Source organism: Marmota marmota, unplaced genomic scaffold (genome assembly GCF_001458135.2).
Source record: "Marmota marmota marmota unplaced genomic scaffold, marMar, whole genome shotgun sequence".
NCBI classification, from domain to species: Eukaryota; Metazoa; Chordata; class Mammalia; order Rodentia; family Sciuridae; genus Marmota; species Marmota marmota.
This window is the reverse complement of record NW_025999932.1, coordinates 3,496,253-3,522,247: the sequence shown is the minus strand read 5'-3', so window position 1 is coordinate 3,522,247 and position 25,995 is coordinate 3,496,253. Positions and strand designations below refer to the sequence as shown.

The 25,995-nt window shown below is 46.5% G+C and overlaps 1 protein-coding gene across 4 annotated transcripts in view; it reads left to right on the top strand.

Moving 5' to 3' along the window:
* The window catches only part of Myo16 (myosin XVI), a 420,601-nt gene that overhangs the window by 168,811 nt on the left and 225,795 nt on the right, over positions 1-25,995 (top strand). For all 4 annotated transcript variants that reach the window (XM_048800642.1, XM_048800640.1, XM_048800641.1 and 1 more), the window contains 4 exons: positions 2,996-3,106; positions 6,911-6,976; positions 16,537-16,664; positions 20,238-20,343. In XM_048800642.1, the coding sequence (XP_048656599.1) occupies positions 2,996-3,106; positions 6,911-6,976; positions 16,537-16,664; positions 20,238-20,343 (411 nt within the window). The remainder of the gene's footprint in view (positions 1-2,995; positions 3,107-6,910; positions 6,977-16,536; positions 16,665-20,237; positions 20,344-25,995) is intronic.

The window sequence follows — 25,995 nt, the reverse complement described above, 5'->3', positions numbered from 1 at the left end:
TGTTATTTTGGAATCTGGATGAGCGTGGGGTCCATCCCTGATCCACTCAGCATCCTGACTGTCACAGGCCAGGGAGTGTCCATGTCTTGGCCCCAGCCCAGTACTTTCAGCCCTTGGCAGCCGCTGGACTGGAGGTGGCAGTCTGGGAATGCCAGGGAGATGCCCCTGGGACAAACGCCAGCCTCCGTCACACTGCATGTTTTTCTACGTGTGCAGGAAGAAACTGGCATCGAGATGGCTAGGGTGGTGGTCAACAGAGGAATTTTATTAGTCTAGTAATTATGCTTTCAGAGAATCATCTTGCTCATCTTTCTCCTTTGATGATTGCTCTTGGAGTTACATCTGCATGCTCACTTGTTGCAGATTTTGCCACATTTTTGTGTTGTTCCAAGACATTGGATCATGGCAGGTGTGATGGCTCACGCCTATAATCTCAGTAACCCAGGAAGCTGAGGCAGGAAGATTGCCAGGTTTGGGGCCAGCCTCAGCAACTTAGCAAGACCCTGTCTAAAAGTAAATAAAAAGAGCTGGGGTGTGGCTCAATGGTTACGCACCTCAGATTCAGTCACCGTATCAAAAACAAAACAAAACAGATATTGAATGGTATCATCGATTCATATCACACATGCACGGCTCATGTGTCTGTTAATTTTGTGTTTATACACACCCTACATTTGTAGTTTAGAGGACATTGATGACTGTGCATAAGATTTTGTTATTCAAGAGAATCTTGCAAAGACATTAGAAAGAAAAGGTATTTATATCTACCCCTAAATCGATGATAAAAGATCCCTGAGGGCATCTCTCTGTGTAGATGTTTCCCTTCCATGAAGTGCAAGCGAATCCATTTGTCTTGTTTCCCAGATTCCTCGGGACACGAGGGCAGACATTCCAGTCTGTGGTCCTAGACTACAGTGAAGTCATCCGCTAGTAAAGCACACTTCATTCTTGTTCCGTTGATCCTGGTGGGAGCTCGGCTTGGTGGCCCACATCTGTGCCTGGTGGCTCTCCTTGCCTGATAGGTCCGGTCCACCTCTCCTCTTCTTCCTCCCCTTTTCTCTCTTTTGTGTGCTGAATCCCAATGCCTGGCTAAGAGTAGATGAGCAAGAAAAGCTCAGGGAAATTCTGGGTGTGTTCCCTGTTTACATCGTCTGCTGCAGTGTCTTCACCCTTACTCAGCAGTTCCTTTCCAGCTTCTGCCTCTCACCAGCTGTGTGGCCCTAGGAAAATTGTCACCATCTCTGGGCCTCATTGGTTCAGAATGGTGCAACACTGCAGTTGGTTAAGGCTACAACAGTGAAAGCCAAACTTTAAAAAGTTACTGTTCAGCAAAGAAATTTTTCTCAAAAGTAGTATGAGAAAGAGCCACATTTCTAAAACAGAGAATTGCTGAGGGTCTTGTTGAGGGCAGTGTGGTGAGTGACAGAATTCTTTGCTTGGACAGGCTTCACTCGGGCCTTAGAGCTTCCCGTAGGCCCACCTGCACCTCCTTGTAAATCCAGTTACAACAAAAGCACCCTGTCAGGTCACTTCCACCAGAGGCCCTGCAGTTAACCTGTGGTCACCCTACCTAGCTGATGGGGCCTGATGGCCCTGGTCCCAGGGTAGGAGTTCTGTTAGGGCAGTTGACAGGACCCCTCCCCTCCAGTGACTTGCCACCCAGCTTCTCCCAGCTGTGACCGCCCTTGTCCATGTGTGTTCAGAGGCTCTCATCCAAGGGCCCTGCAGGGGTCCCTGTCCCACCTCCAAGCCCCAGCACCGTCTTCCGTACCGAGCTCCAGCAAACGTCCCCGAATAAGTCCCTCTTCAGTGAGAGAGAGACCTGGGGTTCTCCACACATGGCCGTGAGGTCGCGCCTCCCCGAGCCTGCGAGGCCCAGGACAGCACTGTGTTTGTGCTCTAATAGGTCAGGGACAGCCTGGGAAATGATGGGTGGACTTTAGGGACTCGCGGCAAGATTCCATCATGTGACAGTTACCTAATATCTGAAAACCAGCCTAATGTTTAGCTTTTAAAATGTGTAATATTTTTCACTTTATAAACATTTAGCTAAGATGATAAAACACCCACTGTTTATGTTTAAATCATTTAGCAGTGGCACACAAAATTAATAATGCAATATCTAATTCCAAATATAAAATGCAACACAAATATGGAATGCAAACCTGAACACGCATCAAACAAACATGCTGTTATTAAAATTTGACTGTGGGCATCGTTGTCCTCACAGGGACATGGATAGGAATATTCTGTGTTCTTTACTGTCCTTGGGTGACATAAGAAAACCAGTGCTGCGATATTATGTCCAGGGTCTACTTTTCAGAGGATATTTCATAAAATTAATCATTACACATTTCCAAGCTAGATATTCATGTAGTTAAAGAATCCAAATTCATCTATCTGTCTTTTTATTTAAAATATTGTTCAGTTTCTAAACTCTGCCTCCCAATGTTGGGAGGAACAAGAAGGCTCTGTTTTCCTCGTGGTGGTCACCCCACCCTCACAGCTTCTTAAGAGTATTGTAAACAGCATAAAAGTCACACAGACCCGGAACCTGCTTTGGACATCTGGCCCCTCCTAACGATGCAGAAACTAAGCTCCATGAATGGTGGCAACAGGAGAAGAGCTGGGACGCCGCGGTTCGGTTCCCAGTGCCAGCTCTCTGTCCTGCAGAGGACTTCAGCTGCCTGGACTGTAGTGGGGGAGGGGGCTGACATGTTGAAGTGATCTTGATGGACACCATGACTGAGTGACAGGTGTCCTGCGGGGGTGTGCGCGTGCGCACTGTGGGTGTGGAGCACGGGTTCTTGTCTCATTACACTCCCCTGTGGCTCTGAATTTTTTTCATTTTTATTGATCCATGTCGTCTTTTCATAACAGTTTCACACTCAAGTGGTCCTCACACTTTTGACATGAGGTCGCAGACGAAACCTCCAACCGTGGCGACAGCCGATTGGAAAGCTGTGAGAATTGACCACACTTGTCTGTTCTTTAGGTCAAGCTAATGCCTCCGGCTCCCAACGATGACCTGGCGACGCTGAGTGAGCTCAATGATGGCAGCCTGCTGTACGAGATTCAGAAGCGCTTTGGGAACAACCAGATATACGTGAGTGCCCTTGGGGTGACCTTCTGCTCCGCCTCGGCCCCCCCCCCCCCCCCCGACCTTCAACCTGCAGACCCTGCAAGCACCAGACTCCTGGTAGCTTCTGCTCCTGGTGGAGCTAGGTCCAGTGTCCTAGAGTTCAGGTTCATTCTGGTTCGTTTATATGGGGCAAGTGCTGCCGGGTTCCAAGTTTCAGAGCTAGGTGTAGATGCGAGTGTAGACTGAGCAAGATGTGAGTACTCACCACGGTTGAACTTTCCTGCTGTCACCATGGCTATGAAGGTCTTGCTGGACCTAGCAGGATCGGCAAATCACTTGTAAGAATGCCGTGCCTCCGCTCCTTTGCTCTACCCTGCCTGGCCTGGGACAGACGCTGGGACAACTCATTGACTATGCACGAGGGCTGCTCGTTTGCATGGGAAGAGAAACTGTTGTTGTTGTAAATCATCAGGAAGCTCCTCTGTGTGTAAAGTAGATAATTCATACACGCATTTCTGATAACAGGATGTGAAAATATTACCAGAAGACAAACAGTACAGAGAGCTGATTTGCAGTGGCCCTACCTTGTTAGAATGTCCCTTCTTCCAATGCCGAGGACAATGTAGGCACCTCGTCACCTGAAAGCCCGAGGAGGCTGAGGCTGTCCCCCTTCCTCCTTTGTCCCCACTCCCTTTGATTGTTATTTTCTGCACAGAGCAGAGAGCAATTCAGTCAGAACGTCTGCAGAGAAATCTGATGATGCACATACCTGTTATCCTTTCTTGATAATACCCATTTTTCCTAATCTACTGAGAAATTGATTAAGTAATTTCCATGTAAATGTGAAGTATGAGATCTCTTTACAAGTCATAAATTGTTAGATACTGATTAGTCTATGAAAATGCAATACAGCATGTTGACGCTTGGATAAATCGCCCGCCACCGTAAATACACTTAAAATTAAATCCTTCTATCAAAACTAATGAGAGTGAGTCATTGGCATTAATACGTGAAAGCTGATTGCTTTGGTCTGCTACCACCCTGGTACTTTTGTAAAGTGTACGTGGTCTGCATCCCCGATATCATATTTATTCTTCTTTTTAGGCTTTTTACTCTTGATTATAGTGCTGCCTTCCTACAATGCAGAAAGACTCTTGATGTTGGTGTTCCTCTCCCCAGGCTCCCAGTGACTTGGGTCCTAGCTCTCCACTTACGCCCAGCCGTCCTCTGTGGCCCACCCTGGAGCCACCAGCCCCTCTCCAAGGCCGGCCCTGCCTTCCCCTGGGGACTTCGTTCCTCTCAGTCTGCTCTGACAGTGAACTGAAGTCACTTTCACCCACAAGGCCCTCTGAAAGCCTCTGTCTGGACTGTTGCCTGTGGCTCTTATGTTTCTCCTGGAGGCAGACCACTGTCCGTGTCCCCAGGCTAGAACCTCAGCTATAGGACTGCATGCCCTGCACCCACCTGGGTCCTGAGCAAAGCACTGAGGACTTCCTTTCCCATCCCTCAAGGGCCTGATGTCACTTCCCTGCCTGTTCTGGGGCTTCCCTGAGACTCTTCTCTTTCCCCAACATTATCTTTCTTTCCCATGAAAAAAAGGGGGGGGGAGCCTCCACTCAGGTGTTCTCTAGTGAACCTCCCTGAGCGTGCAGGCTGTCAGGGGTCAGGGTGGACTGTCACTAGCACAGCATCTCTGTTGGTGGCTGTGCTCCCTGTTGGTGCCTGGTTGACAGCTGGCTCCAGTGTTGGGTGCTGGGCACCCACTGGGTGTGGAACCACACTGGTCATGCTCTCAGGAGGCCTGTCCAGTGTTTTTCAACCCAGCAACAGACTCTTCCTGCCGGCTTATCCCAGTCCTGGCTCTAACATGTCTTCAGGATAAATCTTGCTCTGCTCAGTTTCTCTTTCTCTCTCTCTCTCTCTCTCTCTCTCTCTCTCTCATCAGAATTAACATCTCCTGGGTTTCTCAAATTCATGTAAGATCTAAACTTGACACGGTGTGAGGCCTGGCTTTCCTGTCCCCTTACCTGAAATATTGAAGAGCTAAGCCACCTAGGATCAATGTCGTAAAGGGACTGCTCTGAGTTATGGTGTCTGATTCACATCTAATGGGTCGACGTGCAATTTAAACATTATAGGTTTAATAAGTTATTTTTAAGCATTTTTTGTGGACTGCTAGTCATGTAAACATCTTATTACAAGTCTGCAAAGAAATAAGCATTTTAAATATCCCGGACTGCGATTTGATCATTTGAGTCTGTTGGATGTGAGAATCGGGGTTCCCCCTGTGTATGTCTTCATATAATTCTTCAGCCTCACTTCTCTTATTTTCATTTACAGAAGTATCAGCTCTTGATTAATTGGAACTACCAGCCAGGGCTCCTTCCCCACAAACAGAAAACACAAGTTTAGAGTCAGAATCTTGACATTATAGTAAATGGAGTTGGCCCTCCCACCTCTCCCCTCCTGCTCCTCCCCTGGCCTGGCCTCCTGGCTGACAGCAGCACTGTGTGTCCAGCCGGCTTCTCTGCCCCTGTCCACCTCTGCCTTTCCTGCCTCCTCTAGGATACACACGAGGTGCCGCCCTCACTGCAGCCGCCTGGCACACATACATTTTCACTCCTGCATCTAGCACTAAACTTCAAATAAATGCATCCGTTTCTTGCTCTCCTTCTGTCTGTTCTCAGTGCGGGCGCTGGGATGATCCTGTTGGAGTGTACACCTTTCCTGTCCTTTCTCTGCAGAGAGGACGTCTAGTTCACCCTGAGGAGAGCCAGAGCCCTAAGGAAGCCCATGGGCCTGGAGGCTTGGCCACCTGCCCCTGGCCTTCCTAACTCGAGGGCTCCAGCTCCTCTCTTGGGTCCTGTGCTCCGGTCATCCTGGTCATCTTGGTGTCCTCTGAGCCCATCCGGCACCTCTGTGCAGGACTCTGTCTGAAAAGCTTGACCAGTGCTCCCTGCCTCCCTCGTCACAGAGCCCCCCGGCCCCTCATCCGTGCACACTGCAGCACCTGCGTTCCACCCTCTCACCTGGCTGCGCATTTCTCCTAAACTTATGCAGTACTCTGTTTTTCTTGTTTAGACTTCATTTTGTGTCTCCCACCCACGCACACTCTCCAGGCATGCACAGAGGTGTGCACACGTGCGTGTCCGTATCCAGTGGATGGAGAGTTAGCTGCACAATAAACACCGAATAAACAAGAAGCCTGCTCAGACCACGTCCCCATTTTCAGCACAAGAGAAAGAAGTTAATGTTTGCTTATTCGTGGCAGACAGCTGGGGCTGGTATGAGTGGTGACTTTCCTCAGAGCCCAGATCAAGTGTTAGTGAATCCGCTGTTTGATGGGGATCTTCATCTCTTTTCTGCAGTCTGATTTGTTATGTAATACGATCTTTTGAAACCAACGGTGACTTACTCTTCTACAAATTGTATAGCATTCACTTGAACGTTTAGAGGGACGTTCCATATCTCTGCAGCAGTAGGAAGCTCCCAACCTTCTTTTTGATTCTTGTGCTTTAGCAACATAGAGCCCTCACTCTACTTGCTTCTTCCTATGCATTTGTTAGTTGCTTTAACTCTGTATTTTTATTTAGACTGGCTCACAGAATCCCGTGATGAATTTTTAGCAGCCACCCATTTCACTTGTTATGTTTAGTGGAACAAATTTGAATTTTTCTATTTCTTCAATTACAAATATTTGAAGCAATTTGCAGCAATATGGTATTCCTTATTCTCTATACCTCCCATGATGATCTATAAGTCATATAATTTTTATTCTTTTCAGATTCTATGCATTGGTTCCTGAATTATTTCTGTCTTTCTTAACAGACTTTCATTGGGGATATCCTTCTGCTTGTTAACCCATTCAAGGAGCTCCCCATCTACTCTACCCTGGTGAGTATAAACTTAAAATACCTTTTAATGACACAAAGGAACACTCTCTAGGGATACACCTGTGTGTCAGATGATTGTTTAGAACAAAAGAAATAATAATGAAGGTCACACTTCTCAGAAAAACATTTTAAAATTCTCAATGAATGGTTGCATGTTAATTAGTTTGTTCTGAGGAAACTTTGAAAATCAGAGTTATTTATCAAAAGTATGCTTAGCACTAAAAGTATTTGATTCTTCTAAGACAGTACTCACTGGACAGGCCAAACTGATGGCTGCTTGTTCCATACTCTCCTGTTAACCTGGGGGATCTGTGCCTTAAAGCCCTTGCTTGAACTCTTCCTAAAGAGATTCTGTTGGGTTGAAGCGTGGGACAGGAAAGGGAAATAGTGCGTGTGTAGATTTTCCCAAACAACTGGCTAGTTTTAATCGTAAGACCTTCATGATAAGAGATACATCACTTTTGGAAAATTATTCCAGCCAACTGGAAAACACAGGATGATGTGGAAGCAGTAGTGGATCGAAAGCTGTCTCAGAGGGCTCTTAGGTGTTGGTGTGTCCGTGGGCCAGCTCAGCTCTACAGTGGAATTCACACTAAGGAGTAGGTGTGTGGAAAGTAGGAGATAGGGAGTAGATGTATCCTCCTGAAGCCCAGGCACACCCATAGATAGTGGGGAGAGAGGGACAGACAGACAGAGGTCACCCTCTGCAGGCCCTCGAGGCATCAGGTCTCACGGCACAGCTCAGGAGAACAGCACTGCGGCTCACTAGGACCCTCCCCTGGGCACCAGAAGTCAACTTCATAAAACTGCTGGAATTGTTGCTGTCTTCATTGTCCCAGTCCTACCCGAGCCTCACCCCGGGCAACCAAGAGTCCATGGACATGACAGACAAGAGCGAGAGGACTTTCCCAGTCATTGCAGAAGTTCTGTCCGAGGCTTAGCGTTGATCTGACATGGCTTCTTAATAACTCAGGAAAAGCTCAGCGCTATTTCTGCCACTTTTCTGTTGCAGCATAAATGATATTTCTGTGAGGTTTATCTAGTAATGCAGAGTCTTGGACCAGTGTCAGATGTTCTGTAGAACTGATTCATGCAAGGCAGTGGCATCCGAAACCCTCACGCAGGTCAAGGAACAGAGGGTCACTAACTCCGCAGATGTGTCTGTGCAGAATAGTAGGCGTTTTTCCTTTGTCCGACTTGTGAACATTCCCTTTTGTGGCTGTGTGGCAGTGTAATTCACCACTGATGGAAATCAGGTCTGTGCGAGGTCCTTGTGGCCTCCACCTGTGCACTCGTGCTGCTGGGCACAGCTCCAGGAGGGGACTGGTGGCTCCAGGTGTGTTGTGTGCTCAGTTTGGGGACATGCTGGCAATCTTCCAGGTGGTTGTACCAATTTATGTTCTCACCAACAGAATGTAGCAATCTGGTTGCTTCTCTTCTTTGAATAAACGAATCCTATTTGTTCTGTCTGCCATCCTCCTGGGTATAGAGAGGAATCTTATGTTGGTCTCAGTATGTGCTTCTCTGAGAAGCAGTGGCACTGACCACATCTCACATGATTATTGCCAATGACATCCTCCTTGTGAAGTGCCTGTTCAAGACTTTCACATTAAAAGTGTTAAAATTTTGGGGTCATCTTTTTCTCAGTGGTTTGAGGACCTTTAAGGATTCCGGATTCTAAGTGCACGTGGGAAACACCTTGGAAGAGGGAGGGTGAGATTCGACAGTTCTTTATGTGTGTTTGACACAGCCTTGTTTTGTAAAGACCCGCTTCCCCTCTGCACTCTGGGGGCCCTTCTGCCTTAGCCAGGTCTCCATAAGGAGAGGCCTGTGGAGGTAACGTCCCTCACCCCAGAGCCTGCTGTCTGCACGGCAGTGTCTCCACTGCAGACCTTCATGTTGGCCCTTCTCCGTTGGCCTGGGCATGGCTGGTTCTAGCGTTTCTCTGGCTTAGAGTCAGCTCATCAACTCCCTGGGGTGTGTTGGGGAGCGGAGTGAGAACCCCCTGGATCTTCAATTTTATTGCATGAAGCTTGAGAATAACTAAAATTTCCAAATCTCTTAAATATATGATTTCTTTTGAATTCTTCTCAGTGAATAATCTTTCTGCTTTTCTGGGAGATGTCTTACATAGTTTCATTCAGTGTTTTAAATGATATTATAAATAATAGTCTAAAATTTTTTTCTGTATCTAGTCATCATGTAAAAGTGATATTTTAAAGACTAACATTATCTTAAATCTAGTAAGTTATTAAATTCACTTGATAGGTATAAAATCATTTAATTTTTAAAGTGCACAAAATCATGTTTTCTACACACACAAAAAAATCTTCTTTTACAACCCTTCTGCTAGATTTTCCTTATTTTACCAGATAAGATAACCATAAAATTGGTAAACAGAAACTGTAGTTCAATTTAAAAGTAAAAAATTATTCCTGATTTCAGGGGAGACTTTAATAACTCCATATCAGGTGTGAAGATGGTTTTTTAATTTATAAGGTCAAGGAAACTCCATTTTATTGGTATTTTCATAAGAGGGTACATAATGAATGGAATATTTGATTTTAACAAATATTTGTGTGTGCAAATGAGATAATAATTTTTCTCATTTATTGTTTTGTTTATGAATTGTTTCCTTACTTTCAAATGGTAAGCAAACCCTCTTTTTAATGTTTCATTCATTTCTTTATAATATTGGATTCTATTAGATAATAATTAGAGATTTTTGTATTTATGCTCATGACAGAGATCAGCCTCTGATTTTTCTTTTACTATTTTTTTAGTCCTTCATATCAAAATTATGCTGAATTCATAAAAGTAATTGGAAAGTGTGTTCTGTTTCCAAGCCTGGAGAGAGTCTGTGTGAGCTCAGTGTTATTTCTTCCTCAGTGTTTGGAAGAACTCACCAGGGGACCACTTAGGCCTGCTGTTTTCTTTGTAGGGAGGGCTATCATTCTGGGTTTAATTTCACTGACAAATATGGGGCTCTTTGTGTTCTTGTTCCTTTTTATTTAAGTTTTTAAAAGTTGTGGGGGTTTTGTTTGTTTGTTTGGTATTAGGGATTGAACTCAGGGGCACTTAACCTCTGAGCCACATCCCCAGCTCTTTTTAAATTTTTATTTAGAGACAGGGTCTCACTGAGTTGCTTAGGGCCTTGCTAAATTGCTGAGACTGGCCTTGAACTTGAGATCCTCCTGCCTCCGCCTCCTGAGCCGCTGGGATTACAGGCGTGTGCCGCTGAGCCTGGCCTAATAATTATATTTTTAAAGAATTCTCTGACTTCGTAAAATCAGTGATCTAGGAATTTATTAATTGTATTAATATCTTCAAAGAAAAATATCTTGGCTTCTTTTCTTGTATAGCATATTTGTTCTCATTTGACCTCTCTGCCTTTGGCCTTCCCTTCTTCCTGCTTTGAGTTCACTTTGATCATTGTTTACATGGTATAGAAACCACTTACTTATGGCCTTTGTTAATAAAATAAGATCTTGAGGCTTTTATTTTACTTTCAATGCATCTTTACTGAATTCATAAATTCATTATCATTGAATTTAAGATATTTTCTGTTTCCATTTGTGATTTTTTCTTTGTCATATGACTTCTATAAAAATATAAACTTTATTATTTTTTCTGTTTTCTACTTTTGTTCTTGACGTATAATCTGGGCAGGTGGCCTACCAGGTTATAGTTATTCTCTCTTCTTTTGAATCTACGGATAATGTCATCTATAAATTGTGGACACTAGTTATGTTATTTTTTAAATGCTAAAATTTCCATTTTATACTCTTGATCTCTGATGAATTTCTTCATTGTTCTGTTCTTTTCTTGGCCATGTCAGTTGCTGATGGTTATAGTCTGATGGCTGTAACCCTGGGATTATTTTCGTGTGTGTGTGTGTGTGTGTGTGTGTGTGTGTGTTTTCTATTACATGGTGTATTTACTGACACTCATGGAATTTTGGGGTTAAACATTGAATGTTCCCAGTGGAAGTCTGCGGAGCCTGGGATGCTGTTACCTCCCCACAGGAGAACTTGCTTTTCCCTGGGGGCAGGTGAGCTTCAGGCAGGCCCCTTCCCCGCCCAGGCACTAAGGTTCTCACTGGCCCTTCTCGTGAGTCTGCTGAGAGCAGGGCTGATGTGCACAGGGCTGGTGTCCATGGGGCTGATGTCCGCTGGGCTGTCCTCCTTCCCTGAGTCTGGAACGAAGCTGACTTGTCCTCCGAGCCCTGAGAGACTGCTCCGATCTCTGCTTTACTCCTCAGACACTTCACTTCCTGCGAGGCCATTGAGCTTCACTCAGAAAAAGGACCATGTGTGATCAGAAAGGGTCACAGAAAGTCCCCCTGGCTGGTGCATCTGGGTTTCTCCACCGTCTGGGCTTCTTCTGTCTCAGCACCTTTGCTGATTTTCAGAGGCCTACAGTTTAGATGCTTAATTTGTATTTCATACGGTTTTTACAGCTGTTTGTGGTGGGAGAATTAACAAGTAAGCAGCTCCTGTAGATATAGAGTACCATGGGTCTTACCTGTATTTATCGCATCAATGTAAGAAAATCAGGGGGTCCTGTGCCTTCAAATCCTGAGCTTGATTGGAAGTTCATTGGGATTTAACTCAGGGTATTCCTTTTAGCAGGAATAGGGGGAGAAGAGAGAAAGTGGGAGAGCAAGCATGTGCTATCTTAAATGAACTGTGGGACATTGTTCCTGATGTAGCTACAGGATCACAGTTGATTGTAAAGCTGACAAAGATTTTACAGTGAGACAAAGTCAGTTTTGAAAAATGGAATGAAAAAAATACACAAAAATAACTCTTATTTAAATGCTCCTCTGAATGTAGGGGCCCAAGTTTAACATAATAAAGGGTTTGGGTATGACTTTTCTTTGTCATAAACTCTTGCATCTTGTGGTGGAAACAATCTATTATTTGGTAGGTTTGTTTTTTTTTTTAAAGTGTTAACAGTATGACAGTTTTATGGCTTCAAATAATATATTCATAGTTTTTACTGGACAAAAGGAGACACATGCTAAGAGGTATATTCTTTATTAATGTAGAAAAATAATGTAATACATTGGGTTGGCAGCCAGAATAGTTCATCACAACTTAAAATACAAGGTATAATGTCCAGAATTATAAACATATGGCTTACTGTATATTTAATAATTTACATAACTAAATTTAATTACATGTTTAATACACAAATATTAACATTTAATATATGTTTTGCATGCACACTTCACTCACGCTCATCATTTCTAAATGTCATGGAACATAAGAAGGAAATAAATAGAAGAATATATGAAGTAAAAGCACACTGATACAAAGCTTACCATACTATTATCTCATTCTACAGGTCCCAGGGAATTCCAAAGGGCATGGAACTTTCAGAGTTCCCCTCCATTATGCAGAATCTGATGGTCTACAAAACCTAAATAGGGGCAGGTGCAGTGATTCAGGTTAGGGTGAATTAGTGAGCATCCTCTGCAGCAGTGCTAGAGGTTAATAATCTAAAAAATTGCATTACAGTGACCGTGCTGTCCCCTGGACACGACAAAGAAAAGAATATCGTTTCTGTGTCTATTTATTATCATTATATGTGTGTCTTTTTTAAATGATAATTATTTCCCAAATGGTTTGGTTTCTTCCCATGGTGATAGGGTTATTGAAAGGATAAAATAGCATATTAGGTGTGATCTCACCTGCGAAGATCATGAAGGCCAGGAGAACAGTGTCCATGTTCAGAGTTACAATGCCCCAGGCCATCTGTGCTTCACCTTCTCCTTGTTCACACTGGGGATCTGTCTCAGGCCTTGGTGATGTCCGTTTCTGAGTTCCAGAAAGTCATTAATCGTGGGTGCAGGACCCTCTTCTTGGCCAGGTTTATCCCAAGATGAATGTGAACGTGCGGCAGCAGGAAGCCCTGTCCTTTAGATCCTTGCTGCTGTGGCGACGTCAATCTGACACTCACAGTCATTTGGCAGGCCAGCAGTGGGACTTGTGCTGTCCCTTCACGCTGAGGACAAGTGACATCGTCAGTTTTCAACATGTAGAATGTAGGAGAGAAGATGGAAAAGTAGCTAGATCTCTCTGCACTAGCTTTACAAAAAGCAACTTAAAATCAGAAGCAAGCAAGCTTTTATCAAGCCAGTTAACACCTGTGGAATCCATTAACATGATACCGTGTGTGAAATACTGAGAGACACTACGTTGTTGTCTTCATCCTTAAAATTGCGCGGACATTCTAGAGACAGAACACCAATCACACGAAAGAGCACCAAAAACAACACTTGTGCTGAGGACAGGAGGACAGGAGCACAGGAGCCGTGTTGAGGGTGTGCGCTGATTGAGAGTCAGAAGGATGAAAGGAGAGAAATGGGATCCAGGCTGGAAAGGCCGTCCACGGAAGGGAAATGGGAGTGGGCTGAGGCTCCAAGAATGAGGGAGATACCAGGGGAAAGGGCGTAGAGGGCTCTGGAGATGAGCAATACATGACCATGGAAGGCACAGTCCAGTTTGAGAAGAGCAAGGCGTTCAAAGGTTGAACGTTAACAGTTGGGCCTAGGCCTGGAGTATGAAGTTAGATTGGGGTATCCTCTCAGTAGATGTCCACCCTCGAGGATCTCAGAAGCAAATGCCGTCTTTACGCACGTGCAGATTCTTGTGAAAAACATGAGCTTTTCCACAATATGCCCCTGTACCTAGGTGCTGCACACGAGAGAAACATTGTCAGTAGTGTGTGAAGCCAGAGCCCATGCCGCCTCAAGCCATCGGCTCCTGGCAGCTTCCGTGAGGTCACCATGGTCCTGACAGATGGGGCCAGTAGTGAATGGCCTCTTCATAATCTGTGGAAGTCAGAGGCGACTTCAGGAGTGAACCCGTGCCGGGTGCTGCCATCTGCTGGCAGTTCACTGAAGGCATCATGTGTGCACAGAGGAGGAAAGGACGGAGCTGATCCTGATTCCCTGATCCATATTCCCAGAGGGCCCGACAAGGTCAGGGAGACGCAGCAAAGCTGGTCTGTTGCCAGCGCCCCCTTGAGCTGAGGTAGAATGCTTGACATGTCCATGGTCCTGGAGTTGTGTTGTCCCCAGTGACACAGAGGGGCAGAGAAGAAGGTGACATGGAGAGAGAAAGGAAGTGTCGGCCCCGAGCACCTTTGCTGGACACAGGAGCATGTGTGATCATGTCCCCAGTGGACATGAGAAGCAGTGGACAAGCTAGAGGCCTGTCAGTCCTCGGAGACTGGAGCTAGGTGAAACCCTCACTTTCTGACAGAAAACATGGAGGAGGGAATGTCATCATCCTACGGGGATCAGGAATCCCAGCACTGACCACCCTGAGCAGTGTCACCCAGTGGGATCTGGGGATCCTGACCTGCAAGGAGGTGGGTGAAGAGTGGGATCATTATGAAGACACCGTCTGGAGACGCCAGGTTCTTCTCCATGTCTGATCTCTAGTGAAACTCAGCCTGAGAGGAGAGGAGACCCCGAAGGGGTTTCAAGAAGCAGTGTGAGAACCGCATGCTTCTGGGTCTCTGCTGTCCCCTGTGCTCCCGGTACTTCATGACACTCAGCAGAACCAGATCACGCCCAGGGGACGGGGAAAGTGAAGCGGCGTTAGGACCGACGTCTGTCCTGCCAGGACGGGACCCTGGGCTGGCACTCCACAGCTGCACACAGGGGGTGTGTGAGGGCTGCGGTGTCATTGGTTTTACTGTTCATTTAGATTCTGGAATGATGAGAAGCACAAAAGTGTCAATAAAATACGCTAGACTGTGTGCCCGCCGTCCATGTGACTCTTTTAGATACTGCAAGTTACAGATGCCACATTTTCTCTCTTTACTCCTGAGGTGCAGCTGTAAAGATGCAGTAAGAAAACACGCCCTGGTCTAACTGCAGCGTGTTTTCTGGGTGGTACTCACATGATGCTGTGTTTTAATTCATGGGGTCTTCAGGGTCATGGACACAGGTGTGGCAGCTGCCACCACCCCACAGCTGCTACCTTTCATTCATGTTTACTGTACACATTTACATTCATGCATATCATCATTCAAAAACTGCAGATGCCATTATTTTTTAGTTTTTAATTTACCCAAATAACATATTAGCTATGTCTTTTTACAAAAAAATAAAAAGAAAAGAAACTAAAAAACTCCAATTAACTATAGGTTTCTAAAAGTTTTCCTTGTTGAAAGCTTTAGTCCTAGTTAGTGTGTTCTAAGTTAAAAATGCCTTTTTTTAAAATTAAAACACACAGTGTACCATTATACTTACCCATTAATCTCTACTGCAGATTTCTAAATTATTAGTGTTTTCTGCTGAGGTTGGTTTGACGGGTTTGTTTTCTGGTCCTGTTTGGGAGTTTCAGAAACCTTCTGAGTCCAACACCCCCCGCCCCACCCCCAAGCTCAGCACACAGTGTGCGATGATTCTCCTCTCTGGTTACAATAGCAGCTCTCGGTGTGTAGTGGGGTTTCCTCCCTGGAGACGTGGTTGAATTCTGTCTTCCTTATGTTTTCATTCTAATGTAATGAAATTCAGTAAAAACTCAAAAGGACAAACAGTGCTAGCAGCAAATCCTGTAGCATCATATATCACCATTAAGTGAATTAATTTGTATTTTTCTGATAAATGTGTAAATTCCTGTTCAATTCAGGAGCGACTAGTTTCTCATTCTTCAGGTTAGAAGCCTTGCTCACTTAGGCCATCTGCGCTCAGGGTGGCGAGAGATTGTGCGGGATGTGAATTGTCACGGTGTTTTAGTTAGCTTTTTGCTGCTGTGACTGAAGGTCTGGACCAGGACGATTGTAGAGGAGAAAAGGCTTATTTCAGGGCTCACGGTTTCAGAGGTCTTAGTCCAGGGAAGGCTGGCTCCATTCCTCAGGTCTCAAGGGGAGGCTGAACATCATGGAGGAAGAGCAGCAGAGGGAAATAGCTCACATGTGATCAGAAACAGAGAGACTCCACTCACCAGATGCAAATGTAGACCCCAAAGCCACACCCCGACGCCCATCTCGTCCAGCCCCCATGCCACTCCAGTTAATCCCATCAGGGATGGACTCACGGACTAGGCTAAGGCTATGACCCAGTCATCTCTCCTCCAGACCTTCCTGCATTGTCTCTCATGGGAGCTTTGGGGACACCACATCTAAACCATGACACATGGTTTTAGCTTCCTTCTCGGGTATCTGTTGGAGTTTTCTGCGTTGTTCTTATAGACAGCAGAATATCTTAAGACTTGTGAACCAAGAAATGAAGGATAAAATATAAAACTCAATATTATGCCTTGAAATGTGCTCAGTGGGTGGAACTTTGTGAGTGTTTTGTGGATCCAAATGAGATTTGAAAGGAGAGAGCCCTTCAGTTTTGTAGCAGATGGAATAGGAGTCATTACATCAGGGGAGGAAGGGTCCCGGACCTTGCAGAGTCCCGGACCTCACAGGGCACCCTGGACCTTCCACAGCGTCCTGGACCTTACACAGAGTCCCGGACCTCACACGGTGCCCTGGACCTTGCGCAGTGTCCCTGACCTTGCACACATGTTCTTTTTCCTGTCCCGCCTCCAGGTCTCTCAGCTCTACCTGAGCCACACGGGGAGGCCCAGCCCCTCCCTGCCTCCCCACCTCTTCTCCTGCGCAGAGAGGGCCTTTCACCAGCTGTTCCAGGAGCGGAGGCCTCAGTGTTTCCTTCTCAGGTGAGTCACCTCGCCCATCCCCATGCTCAGATGTGCCCCAGCAGCTCGGTGGGGACAATGTCCTCATTGGTCCTGGTTGGCACTTACTTAATGTCCTCTGCGGCTGGCGGCCAGTGTATCACTTCAGTAAGTACAATTGACTTGTCACACGGAGGGACATCTTTCCTATCAGAAGTAGCCCCAAGTGCAGTGGAATCAATACCAACAAACTTAACCTGAAACTCATTTCATTTTGAAGATTTAAAACCTAGAGCCACAGTGAGTCGGCTCTCAAGCCTAAGAAGCGCACAGACAGCAAGCTGAGGCTGGTGCTCCGGAGCCACGTTCTCGGTGCCAGCAGCGAATGCCCTGCCTGCGGCTCCGGTCGGTGTTGACTGTCCTCTGCTCATGCTTCACCAGGAAATATTCCCAGGGGTGTTCTTTTTAATTTGATTTGTAATGGTGATTTTTAACCCCATAAGTTTTCACTAGAGCAAAATTTCTTCAAATAAAGGGGACTACCACAAGATGTGGGGGTGAGGGACTGAGCTTACATGTTGAGAGATTCAAGAAATGTTTAACTATTAAACTCTGCGCCAGAGAATTATATCCGACACGACCTGTGCTGGAGGGAGACATCTGTCAGTGTGCACAGCTTGGCCTCCTGACTGCCAGTGCTGGTGGCTGGAAACCGAATGTGTAAAAGAAAGTAGCACGCAAGCCTAAATGAAGCACAGACAGTGTAAAGGTGGAACCTGCCTAGGTTCTTATTTAATTTTTTTAATTAAGCATTTATTTATTTTCTTTGACATCATTGATTTCATCAAAAATCCCTTGGAGGGTTTGATTAGTGTGTTTCAACTCTAGTGTTCTAGGTTTCAAGATGGCGCACAGCAGTTTTCACACTGTGTTGGGAAGAACTCCAGGGATGAGAGACGTAGGCTGGGGCCCCTCACCCATCCCTGAATGAAGCAGCTCTCTTTTGTCTGCTTTCCTATTGGGTTGCCTGGTCTTTATTGAAAAGGGAAACACAGCTAAAAACTGCTTAGGAAATATTGTAAATTGATGAGATTGTGGGGAGTGTAGAATGGCCTTGACATCAATAACTACTATTTACTGAGCACGTACAGGGTGCCAGCTCAGAGGCTTTCCTGAGCCTAAATGAAGCCAAACCCCTTGTATGGCCAGAAAGGAGTGCACCCCAACTTCCCATTGCTACCCAAGGGGACCATCAAGAGCCCTACTGATCTTCCCTAAAATGATGGTCACAAACACTCGAAGTGACTGAGATTCTTTTTGATCACTCAGTTCTGGAGCAGACCATTCGGCAGCTATCCATGAGTCGTGACGAGCACTGGTCCGAGGTGTGCTGGGTCAGGCAAGGGAGGAGCCAGTGACCACCCTTCTTTGAGGTCTGCCAGGACACGGTCCACGATTTCCAGCCAGTGCCTTTGGTGGAACATCAGGCTCCCTTTGTATAACCCGAGTTCTACATGTATTTGCTTATGGAATTTTTCTCCTGGGAAACTTGATAATAATTTATAGAACCAATGTTCCTTTGGGACATTTTCCAAGATTAATAATGCCATATCAATCGTTTCTTCTCTCAAGTTTCCAAGCAGCCTCACCGAGTCCTTGTATGCAGAACCAAGCCCAGATCTGAGCTCACAGGGAGTTCTGATTGTGGCCCTTCTCTCTTTTTCAAAACTCTGCATTGTCATGTGGCTTTGACCCCTCCGCAGTCCTCCTGTCTAAAGCAGAGGCTTTCTCCACCCCACCCAGTGGGGTTGATTCTGTGTGATTCATTCGCCGAAGTGGCTTACACATTGTTCTGTGCCCATGTTGTGTCCCGGAAGTGGCTTTTGCAAGGGTAATTTAAGACCTGGTGAGCAAGACTCAAATACTCCTGAACGGGTGTCCTATAACTTAGTACCAGAACAGAAGATTTTTAAGTCTACCTCTGAATTTTTTTTAATGTCTGATTTTGTTGAAAATCTGAGGTTCTCATAGTAAAACGTTAAGGGAAGGTTCAGATGAGGGGAGTAGAGACTTTCATTAACAATGTGGGACTTACTTAAGGACTTTTCTGGCAAAAGCCCTGCTTTAGTCAGGTTTTTCACTGCTGTGACCAAAAGACCTGACGAGAACAGCACAGAGGAGGGAAGGTTTATTGGGGCTCACGATTTCACAGGTCTCAGTTCACAGATGGCCAACACCATTGCTCTGTGTCTGAGCTGAGGCAGAACATCTTGGCAGAAGGATGTGGGAAGGAAGGACGTCTGGACATTACCATCAGGAAGCAGAGAGGGAGAGCTGTGCTCACCAGGGACAAAATACACGACTCATGTGACCTGCTCCTCCAGCCACACCTCACCTGCCTACAGTTACACCCAGCTGATCCAGTCCAGTAGATTAAGGCACTCATTAGGTGAAGGCTCTCACAACCCAATCATTCCACCTCTGAACTTTCCTGCATTGTCTCACACGAGAGCTTTTGGAGGGCACCTCATATCTAAACCATAACAGGCCTTTGAACCAACTCCATTAGAATAAAATTTTCTTTGCAGAAGTCTGCAAAAGTTCTAATAAAAGGACTTTAGAATTTTTTTGTGAGCTGGGTTTGGTAGTGCATGTTGGTAATACTAGCAATTTGGGAGGCTGAGGCAGAAGGATGGCAAGTTTGAGGCCAGCGTCACCAACTTAGCAAAGCCCTCGATAATTTAGCAAGACTCTGTCTCAAATTTTTTTTAAGGGCCAAAGATGTGGCTCAGTGATTAAATATATATGAATTTTCCATCTGAGTCATAAATAATGTCACTGAATACCGGGCTGTTTTGGTCATGATTGTGTAGGAACCTCAGGATGATCTGATGTCATTTGGTGTCAGGAATGTAGTGTGGCTACTGTTGGGAGAGATGCTATAAGCTCGTGAGGGTCATGGGGACGTCAGTGTTGTCATCATAAACTGCAAGCTTGGGGGTGAGAGCTCTCCCTAGGTTAGAGGAGAAGACTGATTATAGAACCACCTGGACTTGGGGAACCTGGAAAGGTCCTCTCTAGGACCCTCCGAGGGCCAGGCTGGCTGCTCAGGGTCCAAGACCTCACGCCCCAGGAGTGGCTGGGGCTTCAGGTTGTTTCCGGGAGAGGAGCACGTGCTGGGGAGGATGGCGACTTTCCCTGGGAGGTGCAGAGAGATTCAATGGCTTCCCCAGGGCAGCACCCCATGGCTCTGGGACACATGCCCTTCCCACTCTAGATGGCTGTCACCGCTGTCACTCAAGACACAGGGGAGGTACCAGCTGTATCCCTCCCATCAGCCTGTGCCTTTCTGCTGCAGCAGGGGCTGTGGCTCTGCTAGGTAGGTCACAGGGAGAGGAGTGAGGGCACCTCCATCTGTAGCCTGGATGTCTGGGACACTGTCCACACACAGCACACATAGGTCCAACAGACGTCTAAGGCCAGTGTGTCCAATGAGGAGTCACAGGACTTGTTTATGTCACTCCTTGCCATCTCTGTATCTGGAATCACCTCTGGTTATCTGATTTTTTCAGCGCCTTCTCTGAACTAGTGAACCTCTTTTCCCTGTTTTCTCAGTGGGGAGCGAGGATCTGGCAAGTCCGAGGCCAGCAAGCAAATCATGCGGCACCTGACCTTCAGGTCTGACTCCAGCAGGGCTGCATTCGACGCCAGATTTAAACACGTAAGTCGCTGCTTTGGCTTGGCAGACGCGTGAGTGAGCATGTTGAGCAAAGGATGGTGTCACTCACAAATAGGGGGGACGCTATCACGGGTAAAAGGAGGTGAAATTGGGGAAGGAAAAACAAGGGAAAGGAAAATCCTGATTAAGCCCTGGTGCGACTTAATGTTGTCCAAGTGAACATTTATTTTTAGTGCATTTAAAATATTTTGAACATATTCTTTTGTTACATTTGCTCTGAATGGTTGGACTTAGAATAAAGTCAGAGGACACTGATGCTCCTGTAGGAAGTGCCGGTTTGGAACTTCGGAGACACTGACCTGAGGATTCTCGAGCACTGATAATAAAGTCTCAAGGCATCTGAAAGTGACGCGAGGCAGTGATGAACCTAACCGCAGAGCTGATCCTGAATCAATCCGGAAGCCCCGGTGGCCTTGGGGTCCGTGGCCCTTGAGACTCATCCGCTCTGCATCTCCGAGGTACAGCAGGCCTCGAGGAAGACGCAGAGCACAGCCTGGCGTGAAGGTCAAGCTGGAGGGATCCTCACAGTGGAACTCGGAAGCTGTGCCCAGGCCTGACCGCTGTCGTCCACCCGCTGCCTCTTGCTGCTACGCGGTTCTAGGAAGTTTTGCTGCCGGGGCTTTCAGGGCACAGCAGGTGGAAGAAGCAGCTCATGGCCCCGTCGTTCTCTCAATTTTGCAACCATAAACCAGCACCCCCCTTTCCAGCCTCTCTCCCTCTGCACAAAGTCTCATGTCCCACCGTCCTGGCTCCCTTGCCCATCCAGCATCCCTCAGGTCATTGCAGGTTGATGCCATTGTCTCTCAATGGATGGCCTCAGGGCCCTTCCTCGTGCTTCCTGTCTTCCTGGTTCTTGATGATCTTCTGACGCGTGTCCAAGGAGCCACTCTTGGTGGGCAGGACAGCTGTGCTTGCCAGACTCAGACAGGGCCCAGGCCCTGTCCCTCAGCTAGGAGGAAGGGACAAGAGGGCACTGGTCCAGGGAGAAGGCCCACGTGAGGAGGTGAGCCCCACCTGCTCAGGTGCAGGCTGGACTTGGCAGGACTGCTGTGCTGTGGGGCGGGGGGGAGCCCCTGGCCACTCACACTGTCCATGGCAAGAGGAAGGCAGCTGGACTGTGAGCTGCAGTCATGTGACTTCTCTTCTCAAAACGCCAGAGTGATTCTGTTGCCTGTGCACAAAGCTCCCTAAGCAGGCACGGCCCAGCCTTCTCCCCGACAGCTGTGAGTTCTCCTCCAGCCTGGGGTGTGACTCTCCTGTCCTCAGCCTACACGGAGCCACTCTGAACCCAGTGGAACTCACCCAGTCTCTCGCTGGCTCATCCAGCCAGTACCTGTTAGCTTCCAGGTGAATTTGGCAACGCTGTCTTTCCCTGCCACGGGGCAGGGCTGGGTCAGGTGGTGAGTGAGAGAATGTGAGAAATACACAGGGGAAAACACTTTGGCCTAGACAAGGGGCGGTAGAGAGGACTGATGGCAGGAGACCATGGCATGTTTATGTCAAAACCGTGCTCTCTTCCTCCTGCGCCCCCCAGGGAGAGATGTTGCTAGAAATAAATCAGCGGGCTCCGTGTGACGTTACTTTAGATCCTTCCCCCAAACACTGCCGTCCGTCTGAGAGCCAAGTTAAAGTTCTGAGCCACTGGGCTGCGAATGTCGAGCTGTGTGCTTGCATGTCACCTGCCTGTGCTGCTGGCACTTCAGGGCGGTTATTTCCACTGTGGAGACGTTTGCTCAGGAATGTCCAAAAATGCACAGTATCTGATTCCTCGTCGAGAAGTGAGAGAAACTTTTGTTAAATACATGGATTAGTATTACATATGGTACTTTTAATTCTAAGTCTTAACATTTTAAAGCTACTCTAATGCATTCCTGAGCTCAGCCTGAGTCTGGAGATCCAATTCTCATGAAGAATGCATATCCAATCAGTCCTGCAGCTTACTTATCTACTCTCACGTGTGCTCATAAATGACTTCAATTTAGCAGAGCGTGGTGGTACAAGAGGCTGAGGCAGGAGGATTGCCAAGTTCAAAGCCAGCCTCAGCAACTCAGGCTAGGCATGTGGCTCAGTGGTTAAATACCCCTGGGTTCAATCCTTGGTACCAAAAAAAAACCCCACAAACTTTATGACCATTTATTGAGCTCGTACCATATTGAGAGTCACATCATTCTGTAACACAGTTCAAAATTAATGTCTGCAGTCAACTTGGGAAGAAGAGCGTAGCCTGTTTTCTTTGTTCAGATATGTTAACATGTTAATATGTTGATTACCAATACCGAAATGTCAGAGCATGAATAAGCAGCATGGTTATGACATGAGCTCAGTTAACTAATGGAAGCAACACAGCTGACTTAATAGGAATGACAGGGAAGAGTAGTTTCCCCTCTAACTTAGAGACTCAACGTTCATTAAGACGACAGTGTGAGGGTGCAGGCTGAGAAAGTTCTGGACTGCCCTCTGGATGCCTAGTGCACAGGGGCTTTGCTGCCAGCTCAAGGGAAGACACCTGAGCTGCTCTCCCCAGGCAGAGGTGGGCATGACTCTTCCAAACCAGCATCTGGGAGCCAGGGCCATAATGTCAGCAAATTCCAAGTGAAACTGCCTCTAATTCCCTTGTTCATTTTATTCATTCCTCATGACCCATGAAAGACGCCACAGTAAATGATTTATAATCTCATGGAAAACCATCGTGTTTGGGCAGTTACACTCTGTATATCAACCATGGTTTGTCGATACAGAGTTTGTTTCCCTTTAAATTCCCAACCACATGAATGTCATTCGGTAGTGGAGAGGTTCATGAAAATCAACCAGCCAGTTTTTATGAAGCATCCGAGGATGTGTCCAGGGATCAAATGCAAGTGCGGAATAGATCCATGAACATACTGAAAATCTTTGGGATTACAAGGGTTCGGTGAAATTAAGTACATTGGAGAGGTGGCAGTGCTTCCTCCGTGGAAGAAAAATCTGATTAATGAAACGAATAGAAGGAGCTCCCTTGCCACATGGTGATGTCTCTCAGGCAGTTGAAATCCAGGTCACGCTCAGTCGAGGAGCCTTCCTTAGGTGAGCCCAAGAGGAGGAGGACGGAGCCAGCAGCAGCCTGGGCCCTCCTGTGGGTGTGCGCAGAGCTGCCCAGGATCGGGTGGGGCTGCCCTCAGCACACAGGACACCTCCTCCAGGATGGCCGTGCAAGGAGAGGGGGCAGCGTGGCCCTGGGTCTCAGAAAGGCACGAGAGGAAGCAGCACTGGGTTATTTTGAGCTGCAGTTGGCAGAGAAAATGAAGCAAAAAATGGTAGAGAGAAGCCTGGACAGAAACTTCTTCCGTGGCCCCTGAGAGCCCACACAGGAGGGGAGTCTCTGGGGAGTGCAGGGGCAGAAGGCCAAAAGGGAGGGGTTGGGAGCAAGCTGCCCTGGACAGTGCCACAGTCACAGCCCAACATCATGAGAAGGGAGGAGGTGGGGGTGACTGGAAGGTGAGGGAGGGGCTGGCGTTGAGGTCTGGAAATGAGATTGGAAATCATTTTCAGATCACCTGTTAGGTTTTAAGGACCACATGGCTGTTTCTGAATTCCAGGCTTAGACTTCAGGTGCCACCTGTCAGAAGCCGAGGTGGGTTAGGTTCCGCCTTCGCAGCGCAGCAGGCTCCCTCTGCGTCCTCTGGTGCAGGGTGGGAACCTGAGGCCACACGCATTGGTCTTGTCCCCTGTGCAGTTTCAGATCTGCTCAGATCCGCTGAGCAGGGTGCAGATTCCTGGCCCCCGTGTGTGTTCTCAAGCATCAGAGCAGGGGATTTTCCATGCCATTAGAATGATTGGAACAGCAAAGTCATGTTTTGGAAAGAAACTGCCTGGAACTTCTCACCAATTTCAGCTCAAATGAATTTAAACTGTAAAAAAACAAAAAACAAAAAAACAAAAACCTTCAATTCCACTCAAATCACTTTGAAAAGCATTTATTGAGCAATTCAGAGTGTGGCGACTGGCTCGTTGGCGGCATCGCTTTTTATTAAGGAGGCCATGGATTTTTACTTATAGAAAATAAAATAAGCTGCTGCCACAGGAGGGTAGACTCTTACAATGGAGTGTTGGAGTGGGTACCATGGAATGCAGCAGGGAAAGCGAGGCGGATGAAATTTGAATCTTTAAATATGGGGATCCGTACGTTGACTCCTTCACTTATGTTTTCGTTTCAGATGCTGTGACTGTGGGGCATTCTCATTATTGTGTTTAAAAGTCAAAGGCGAGCAGTGGTACAGTGCCTGTTCTGTTTTCTTAGTCTCTTCAGGTATTTATTTAGTGCCACCTATTGGCCAAGGGGCTAATTGAATATGAAAACCACTGGCTTCTTCAGAGCTTATTAGTGTTTAAATCTTGAGCTACAGGACAGCAGGGGACAATGGATGAGCACTGCATGAGTGGTCACGGTTGCTACCTGACACCAGTGACCTTGGCTCATGTGTGGCATGTCTCCTGTGTCACTGCAGCAGTGGCCGCCCTGTGCTGTGTGGCTAGGTGGGCCATCCTAGGAGGTGACCCGGGGGTGACCAGTGCAGCACTCAGCTCTGAGACTGGAGAAGGGTACTAATCTGTGTCCCTGTTTGTGCATGGAAGGCCCAGGCTGTGAGGGTGGGGGGCATTTTGTGTGCATACACACCTCACTTTGGAGCACAGCCACGTAGTAAGCACAGAGGAGCCCTGGCTGCAGTGGTTTAAACCAGTAACAGAACAAAATTATTGTTTGCCGAACGTTTACTGGGTGTCAGATGCCATGAAGCTGAGGGTGTCACACGGGACACCACAGCCATGGGAGGAGGGAGTTACTCGTGTGTCAGAGAAGGGAGGGTGCATGGGAATGAAGGGACTTGCACATGACTGTCACTGCCTGAGCCCGTCCCAAAGCACTTCTGTTTACCCATCACCCACACTCCTGTTGGGCACAAGTGTAATGAGCTACAATGCTCTTTCATAGAAAGATAAAAACGTCACTTTATTATTGGATACCAAATCAAAATAACCAAGAACCAAAATGATTTCAAAGTCTCATCCTATTTTTGTGACTTTTGTGTAATCAATATCATAATTCAATTTTGTGTAATCAATATCATCCATTTGCCATTATTGATTTCACTATTATATATATATCATATATTTTAACATTTGGCTTTTTTAAAATAAAAAAAGTAAAAATCACGAGACTGATATGTACAAATTCAACTTTTTTTGGACAACATTTCTATCGCTTGCTCTCAAGTTACTTCTGATGGTCTTTGAAATACAGTTATTCTGTGTACACCCAGGCATAGAGTTTTTTAAGGATTCAATATGCTGAACTCCAAAACTACAAACGTCACAAGCAGATGGCTTCACAGACCTCATTCACCATTATCACAACTTTGGGCACTTTTATGGTTAGCATGGAAGTGTGTTTTATGATCTTTGGAAATGTAGTATACTTCTGGGAGAAATAAATGCCTTAGTACAGCAGATGTTAGGAAATTAAAAAAGTAAATTCAAAGAATTTTTTAAATTTTCATAGTAAAGTTCTTTAAATGTACCGTCACCAGAAATGACAGGGGACAAAGGAGCGGCCTGTGTAGCAATGGGTGTGGTGGTGCTTCCTCTTGTGGCGGGCTG